This window comes from Oncorhynchus nerka, linkage group LG11 (genome assembly GCF_034236695.1).
Source record: "Oncorhynchus nerka isolate Pitt River linkage group LG11, Oner_Uvic_2.0, whole genome shotgun sequence".
Taxonomy (NCBI): Eukaryota; Metazoa; Chordata; class Actinopteri; order Salmoniformes; family Salmonidae; genus Oncorhynchus; species Oncorhynchus nerka.
Window position 1 is genome coordinate 35,477,241 of NC_088406.1, and position 9,279 is coordinate 35,486,519.

The window sequence follows — 9,279 nt, forward strand, 5'->3', positions numbered from 1 at the left end:
TTGGATAAGTTCTAATACAAAACAATACAATTGTAACAAAATATTTGAAATACAAAATAAAAGCTATTGGATAATTGCAATCAATCCAGTTTATGCCCAAATAACATTTCAGGTATAACCTATTCCTAAATTCTTTAATTATCACCCTCACAGCCAATGCAACATTAATCACAGAATCTACAGTAACTACAAAGGCAGATGAACTGACTTTGCTGATAACTACTTAATTGGGGGAAAATATACTTGATATGACTGTGATACGATATGTGGTTCACCCAGCTGTCACACATGATTGTGGCTAATTTTAGCTAGGTGGCTAACGCTAGCGTTAGCTAAGTGGCTAACATTAGGGGTTAGGGGTTAAAGTTAGGAGTTAGGTTAAAGGGTTAAGGTTAGGGGAAGTGTTGGCTAACATGCTAAGTAGTTGCAAAGTAGCTCAAAATTAATAAAAATAAATAATAATTAGCTCAAATGCTAAAGTTGTCCGTGATGAGATTCAAACACGCAACCTTTGGGTTGCTAGACGTTTGCGTTATACACCTACCCATCCACCCCTTAAGTAACCTTTCGTCGTATGTAACCATACCAAACATAACATATCATACTAATTTGAGTGTCCCGGATTCTGATTTACTATGTCTATAAGATCAGGCTGCGAAAGACCCTTCCATTGGGAAAGTGGGATGCCTAGTCAGTTGTACAACCGAATGCCTTCAACTGAAATGTGTCTTCCGCATTTAACCCAACCCCTCTGAATCAGAGAGGTGCGGGGGGCATCCTTAATCGACATCCACGGCACCCAAGGAACAGTGGGTTAACTGCCTTGATCAGGGGCAGAACGACAGATTTTTACCCTGTCAGCTCGGGGATTCGATCCAGCAACCTTTTGGTTACTGGCCCAACGCTCTAACCACTACCTGCCTCCCCATTTGTCTCACAGTGGTATGTCATTCATCCAGAGACGAATGTGGATGCATTCTCCTGTCACCACTTCTCTGATCGACACCACCTGAGCGGTGAGGTTTGCGATAATCAGATTTAATAACTTGTTGTGACAGCAACATATCAAACTAGATTAGACATGACAAGTTCATTTCCAACAATCCCAGTCACATTTTGCAACAATTTAAGACCTAGATATTTACATGTATTATTATTAGTTATCTTAACTGAAATGGTTTAGGCAATACTGTGTACAGTGTTTTTGCAGTACTGTTACACCCTGATCTGTTTCACCTGCATTTGTGATTGTATCCACCCCCCTCCAGGTGTCGCCCGTCTTCCCCATTATCCCCTGTGTATTTATACCTGTGTTCGTTGTTTGTCTGTTGCCAGTTTGTCAAGACAAACTTTTGTCTCAGCTCCTGCTTTTCCCAATCTCTCTTTTTCTTGCCCTCCTGGTTTTGACCCTTTTCTGTCCTGACTCTGAGCCAGCCTGCCTGACCCCTCTGTCTGTTATGTCTATTATGGTTGTCTATTAAGATATCTTATACTGTATATCTCAGATAGGCATTTGATTAGATGTTCAGGAATCTTATGTCTTGGGGGTAGAAGCTGTTTAGAAGCCTCTTGGACCTAGACTTGAAGCTCCGGTACCACTTGCCTTGCGGTAACAGAGAGAATAGTCTAGTCTGGTGTAGCCATTTGATTAGATGTTCTGGAGTCTTATGGCTTGGGGGTAGAAGCAGTTTAGAAACATCTTGGACCTAGACTAGGGCCTTCCTCTGACACCGCCTGGTATAGAGGTCCTGGATGGCAGGAAGCTTGGCCCCGGTGATGTGGTGGGCCATACGCACTACCCTCTGTAGCCTTGCGGTCGGGGCGGCTGAGCAGTTGCCATACCAGGTAGTGATGCAACCCGTCAGGATGCTCTCGAACAAGTACTTTGTTTTCTGTCAACTCATATATACTAATGTACTCAAGTTTTTTGAAAACCCTTCAGAATTCTAGTCTCTTGGTGTCACGAGTACGCTGATACCCCAATTCATGGACCCAAGATCCATAGGTAAGGCTGTACAGTGAATATAAGTATGCCCCCAATGCAATTCTAATGTATAATACATCCACAGTGTGATTTCAAATTATTTGGACGTTTTATGTGCCAAATTAACTAATTGTCTTTTGTTGAATTTATATAACAACATTCTAACCATGTTAATCTTATCTAGTCCAAATATGGTATCATTCCACTATTTGTATCACTTTCACAGCTACCCTAACCATTTAAATTGTATTTTTATTTAACCAGGTATGTTGACTGAGAAAACATTGTCATTTAAAGCAATGACCTGGAGAATAATTACAGGGGAGACGAGATGAATGAGACAATTGGAAGCTGGGGATAATTAGGTGGCCACTAGGGCCAGATTGGGAATTTAGCCAGGACACCAGGGTTAACACCCCTAGTCTTACGATAAGTGCCATAGGATATTTAGTGACCACAGAGAGTCAGGACACCTGTTCAGCGTCCCATCCGAAAGACCCTACACAGAGAAATGTACTCAATCACTGCCCTGGGGCATTGGGATCTTTTTTTCTTCAGAGAAAAGAGTGTCTCCTAATGGCCCTCCAACACCACCTGGTCTCCCATCCAGGGACTGACCTGGACACACCCGGCTTAGCTTCAGAGGCAAGCCAGCAGTGAGATGCAGGATGGTCTCAACTTCAGTGAGGTAGGGACGTCCCCGGATAGCATGGACCATAAAGGAGACGGAGTGTTCTGATTGGCCCTGAAGCCTTTAGAGCAAGTCTCAAAGCCCCCCTTGTAGAAATAGGCGGGGTTTATAACTTTGTGGCTGTGGTAACTAGTGACGACCCTCCCGCGATGTACCAGTAATACGAAACTCATTATTTTCTCAGAAACCTGTGTGCTTCTCAAAACCTCCAGCAGAGGACGACACTTTCCATCTTTATTTTGGAGCGTGGTCTACGTTGCTCTTCATTGGAAGGGCAAACTGCAGTTTTATGGTGAAGATAATGACACTGTCATGTCATTACGAGATACTAGTGTGATGATCATGCGTAATTAATCACCCGATGCGCATCATGGGGACCAAATAAAGGAACATTTCCAGATAAAAAGTATGCTGCTTGGACATGATGGCATTGCGACTCAAAGTCAGTATCTGACCAATTAAGGGTTTTGAGGACTGTTGAATTGCGGGAGTTTCTGCAGGATGAGGAATAAATTAGGCAGATCATCAGATTCAGCCAAAAGGTCTTTTCCCTTTATTTACTGAAAATCTTACACACCGTTTGATGCTACTCTGTATATAAAGTGTTTTGTTTCTTGTGTTTTAGTGATGCAACTTTTTATTCACTTTAGAATGGGTATATTTTGAGGGTCAGCAAATATTTCAATATATGTATTAGTTCCTGTAAAATATGACTGAATACAGGGTATTATTAGGGTCATTAGTAAGATATGACAACATTTTGGGGGGGAATGTCATTCAGGGGCAAAGGAGACTGTGTTGGTCTCCAACAGTAGATTGGCAGAGACCAGTCTCTCTCATGAGCCCGAGCTCAGCACTGGTAAGCTATGGTTAGCCAAGAAGTACCAGGAACTGGAGAAACTTACCAATATCATCCAAGCCAAACATAACCAACTTGATGAGTTTGAATGTCACATTTTTTATATTATTTTAGGGAACATTAAAGTTCCAAAATGCTTGTCATTCTCTCCAACTGCTTCTGCAATTTTGTCAGTTAGTCAAAACCGTGTTTATGCCCCTTTTATTATACAAATATACTGTTGCCTTTAGTAGTTTTACTGGAGAAACATAGCCTTCACATGGTCCAGTGGCTTCTCCTGAAGAAGCTGGTCCACTCTGAAGAAGAATGTGCAGTAAGGCTGGAATAATTGTGTAACACAAATGATCAATTAAGCAATCATATTCCTATCCTCTGAGTGTAATAGTAGACAATACCAACATTTTGTGTCTTTCTATCTTAAAGGCTCTCTCACAGAAATTCACAGATGGGAGAATATCCCTAGAGCATTTTGTGGAGTCCTGCCAAAGATCTTGTAAGGTGTTAAGGTCCTGTCAAAGATCATGTCCGTCTGGTTCAGGCAGAGAAAATCCAAGAGTTTATCAAGCCGGAGAGAAACCCTAAAGGCCCACTGAGAATCACAATAGTAGGGAGCCTCCATCAGTTGACTTGCCCCTGAGCCCCCCTCCTAATATCTGCCATGTTTTCTATGGTCTCACCTCTGCAATTAATCTGCCTAACGTCTTTATGATTGTCTGTAAAATAGCACCACATAGTTGAAACAAGTCGATTAAGGAGGGTGAATAAAGACAACACCTTGTGGGTTTTGTTTTATATCCAGGCTCCCCTAAAACATGTCACAGCATACTGTAGGCATCAATGCTTTCTTGGGGTAGGAAAACCCTGAACTCACTGTGCCTCAGTGCAGTAGGTCACAAGGTGTACTTAAACTCTTCACCTAGCTACACTTGATGTCTCAGGTCATCCTCTCTCCACAGAGACTCCTGCTAAGGTCAGCCAAGGACCACGTCTGGAACTGTCAAACGGCAAGCTTTTTCAAGCCTCTAAATCACACGTTCTCTATACTTTTTATTACATCCAAACCTAATGTTGATTCATTGTTGCTAGAATTCATAATGAAAGCACAGTTGCCTGATTCCATTGGATGACTAACACTCTGCCTACCATACTCAGTGGTTGTCTTTTGTTCCCCTAGTTATGTGGATCACCAGACCAAGGATTCGCCTGGTCAGCCATAAGGTTAGCCAGACTGCCATCTTGCTTAATCAAGCTCGCTGCACTAATTAGCTGTCAGAGGGAGGCCAGTGAGTTTACAGGAGCTGATTAGTGATGCAGTGGATATGAAGGCCTTTGTTTGACAGCTTACTTCTGTTACAGCTATGTCAGCAGCCTCTATTGTCCTAAGCGACTGTAATTGGGCAATTTTCTCATCTGTCAGCGAATCACCATGCGCCTGTCAACTCCACATCTCCGTGTCTCTCCTTTATCAGTTGAAGTCAATGGGCTCCAGTTATTTTATATCAATAGGCGAGCACTATACAATTTGTAGGCCACAGATGACCCTACAAATGATCACAATTACTAAAGGAATTTGGATTTAATGACACTATCCCATCACTGAAAGGTATCTGAAAGGAACCTCTTCAATGCACAGCAATACCAAATAAGGCTATCATCTTAAATAAGGAATACATCTTCATGAGGGTGTTTATATTTCCTTCCAAGAACAACTAGCTATGTGTATTCGAATAATGGAGTATCTGCGTCACTCTCCATTGGTATAGTATGTATTGGGTGACTCTTAGAGGGGTTTAATTGTGTACGAATACATGTGGGGAAGCTTTGGCTAGTTCTGTGAACATTTTCAAACTAACAAGCACCTGTGGTCTGCATTCCAAATGGAACCCTATTCCCCATGGGCCCTGATCAAAAGAAGTGCACCCCTGCTCTGTACTGGTACACCCTGTATATAGCCATGTTATTTCATTTTTACTTGTACTAATTTTTCACACTGTACTAATTCCTCGTGTCACTATTTATATTTGTACTCTGCATCGTTGGAAAGGGACCCGTAACTAAGCATTTTACTGTTAGTAAACAATAGGTGTAGACTAAGTATGTTACAAATAAAAGTTATTTGAATAGGTAATACTGTCATTTGTGACCCACCTCTGAACACTAAGCAGAAAAAGGCTACCACAGACAGCTATTCTGAAATTCAGTTATTTTACTAATGAAAAAATAATATTTTACTTCTAAAATAACATAACAGGACATAATAAATAACATATTTAGGTCATCCTATATTCATAATTATTTTGGACTCTTCAAGGCTTGGTCCAAAATTGCAGTTACTGCATATCAGCAGTAATAAAATAATATCAAACAACTTCACACAGTTGTAAAATGCATAGTACCACCTCCTTATTTAAAAGTGAATGGTTATGACATTGCATTGCTTACTAGAATGTTGGATTATTTGTTATGAATACAAAACCACCAGGTTCATGGATATTTTGTGGTATTCTAAACAACACAACTTAAATAACATTTGAAGGTCACATTATGCACCTTATCGACCAGCGAGGAAGCATAATACAGTATCCCTAACCTAAACGCAGGTTAGATAAACCCCTATCAGGCCATTCATTCCATTACTGAGTCACAAAGTTGTATCAATAGTCTCTGTGTGGCCCATGGTCTCGCTGTCTGGGACAAGGCATCATGGAAACACGTTGGGTCACACATCCCAGCACGTACTTTCCTGTACAGAAGTCAGACTCGTAGCTTGATTGTCAGTCTGTTTGTGCCATCATGCCAACTCCTTGTCACTCAAACATATCAGGGACCAGGCTAATACTTGTGTGGTTCCTCCTTTAGATGAAAATGTACTCTGCCTATACAGGCGATCATGGCTTGAACATCATAGTCAGTAGGAGAAATCCACACAGCAGTCAGTCAGGATGAGACAGGTTAGATAGGAGACTCCCAGGACTGCTGTGCTCTCATCACGTGTTTCTTGATTTGCTCATATGTGACAAACATTACGATGTTCCAGGAGGCAAGACGAAGGAAAGAAGGCATGAACCTGGAGGGGAAGGAGAATCAGAATATTTAACGAAGCAGAACTATTTGCTTAATTCACTGTTCATATCTAGGAATCTTGATTCAGCCAAAGATGATTTGAAAGCAATTGGAATTTAGAAATGGCTTTTGATTACTACACACCCTTTATAGAAGGCTTTGGGTCCCTCATTTCTCATCATCGTAACAGCACAGTTAATAGCACTGTTGTATTTTCCAGCTGTAGAGTTCATGAACCGGGTCTTCACTACATCTACAGGAGACGCCACAATAGTGGTGATGAAACCAGCACTGAAGGCTGCTGTGAAATGGCAGGGCAGGTTATCTGAAAAAACAACAAATCACTTTGAAGTACTTGAAACGATTCAAATGTACCCTGTGTGGTGTAAAACAAATGACATGCCTGCTTACCAGTCATGATGTTATACTGCAGGATAAGTTCCTTGATGATGTCATAAGTCACCAGCTCCGAACAGTTCACTATGGCGTTACGAGTTATGTTTGGGCCACAACCTGAAGGAAAATTATGAATGAAACTGGTAATTACAATTACGGAATAATCTTCTTTTTTTTTTTTTTTTTTTTGAATCTAGGGAAGTCAGTTAAGAACAAATTCTTATTTTCAATGACGGGCTAGGAACAGTGGGTTAACTGCCTTGTCAGCTTGGGGATTCAATCTTTTATGCACGTAAAGCAAATGTTCCTAATTGGACTGAAATTCAGACTGCATTAGGCCTACCTTTCCAGAGCCCTCTGATGCCCTCAGTCCTGGCGATCGTCCTGTAGGCATCCATGGTGCCGCTATATCTCTTCACCCCCTCCGCTTCTGCTCCCCTGACTTGAGCCTGGAACCGCACTTTCACCACATCTGTTGGCTGAGCAAAGGCTACTGCCATGGCCCCGGTCGTACAGCCTGCCATCAGCCGACTCCCAATGCCTGCATCTATGAGAGTAGAGAGGAGTAGCGAGGATGAGAGATGCTGTCATAAAACACCAAGCCACATTCTTTCAGCCACATTCATGATATTCTACTTGCACTAAATCAGATAAAAATATAATTGAGAGATAAATCAAATGAAAATGTCTGTTAGGTTACATACTGTCTGTTCCCCGGGTGTAGAACTGCTTCATGGAGTCATAGAGGCCGATGCGGACCGAGGCAAAGCTCATCTGTCTCTGGAGACCTGCCACCAGGCCATTGTAGAGGCTCCTGGGCCCCTCTGTCTTCACCATGGTGTTGATGGTGCCAAACACACCTCTGTACTTCACCACCATCTTCCCTTCAGAGGACTTGGACTCGCCCTGGATCTAAGACAGACAAACACAAGTGTTTATTCATCTTTGTATTTAAAGTAATCCTAGTGACACAATTCAATCAAGACAGAATACCTTTACATAATTGTTATGTAGAACATGGCAACATTGCAATGACCATACTAACATACCACTTAAGTGTACATGTCCAATACATTGCATCGTTCTAAATAGTATACTAGTGAAGATAATGGAACAGAAACCATTACTTACTTTTTAAGCATAATCATGGTTGCAAAAATCACTTGACTGTATGTAAAGCATGTGCACCCTCTCACCTGCAGCCTAACTTTAGCTGTGTCCAAAGGGAAGGTGATCAGGTCAGCAAAACAGGCTGCAGTTCCAGCGCCAAAGAACTTAACAGCAGCTGTAGGGGCCAAGTCTGTGGGCTTCACTCCAGCCATGACTGAGATGGTGCAGATAATTTCCCAGAGTACTGAAGGTCTTACACGTACAGAAGATATAACGTAGTTTAATAGGTTCTGTCCATTCCTAAAGAGAATAGAGCAAATAGTAAGTAATCAGAATGAATCAAGGAACACAAAGATGGCTTTTTAGTCAGTATTCATTGAATGATTATTGTAAGCACCCCAAATCTCACTTACTTAGACAGATGCAATTGATGTTCAAGTTTCAGGTATTGGAAAGTTATCTTTATGAATGTAAGATCCTCTTGTCTTTTGTTGTTCCATAAAATTGCTCCAAAAAAGCATACCACCGCCTGTGAAACATACGAACATGAAACGAATATGAAAAAAAATACTTTGGCATACCCTATAAGCACGTGTAAAATTAAAATAAGCTTTTAAAATGTGTAGTACAAGTTAGGTCATATCTCAAATTCTAAATGGAATCTCTAGATAAATGTTAAGCAGACATTAGATGGGCAAAATGGATATTGAACAAACTAGCAATACAACAAATATTGGTATAACATTAGGCTTACCTGATTGGAATGAAAAGTACTGTAATCCAAAATTTGAATTGGGAGGTTCTATTGAGCAGCACTGGCTTGAGAGAGTTAGGATTTGATTCTCACGCCCTGGGGTGGGTGTGGATTATTATAGCCTGCCCATCCCTTGTCACACATAGTTCCATGACATACATTGACCTGAAAAGTATGCGTAAGCTCGTGTCGCACATGAGATATGTTGACACATGGCTGGCTCAATGATTTGTCTAGTATGCGATGACAATGATCCGATTTTGTTATCGATTCAAACCAAATGAGTCAAGATCCCACACTTTCAACTGCATTTAGCTTTTTTTGATTAAAAAAAATTACTCCAAAAATGTATGTTCAAACCATGATGAAAGTTCATATAAACTATTTCTCCCTTTTGGGAGTACAAGACAGTATGCGACATT

General features: G+C 41.2%; 1 protein-coding gene and 1 pseudogene across 1 annotated transcript; one reads left to right on the plus strand and one right to left on the minus strand.

Moving 5' to 3' along the window:
* Window positions 1–3,106: 3,106 nt before the first annotated feature.
* On the plus strand, window positions 3,107–4,272 carry LOC135573874 (vacuolar protein sorting-associated protein 37B-like; annotated as a pseudogene).
* Window positions 4,273–5,728: 1,456 nt separating this feature from the next.
* Window positions 5,729–8,956, minus strand: LOC115136769 (mitochondrial uncoupling protein 2-like). The gene is made up of 8 exons (XM_029672530.2): window positions 8,858–8,956; window positions 8,517–8,632; window positions 8,190–8,403; window positions 7,698–7,905; window positions 7,337–7,540; window positions 7,009–7,110; window positions 6,742–6,922; window positions 5,729–6,601 (listed from the first exon to the last, which is right to left on the minus strand). The coding sequence occupies exons 3-8, from the start codon at window positions 8,313–8,315 to the stop codon at window positions 6,487–6,489; spliced, it is 936 nt and encodes a 311-aa protein (XP_029528390.1). The 5' UTR covers window positions 8,316–8,403; window positions 8,517–8,632; window positions 8,858–8,956; the 3' UTR covers window positions 5,729–6,486.
* Window positions 8,957–9,279: the final 323 nt, after the last annotated feature.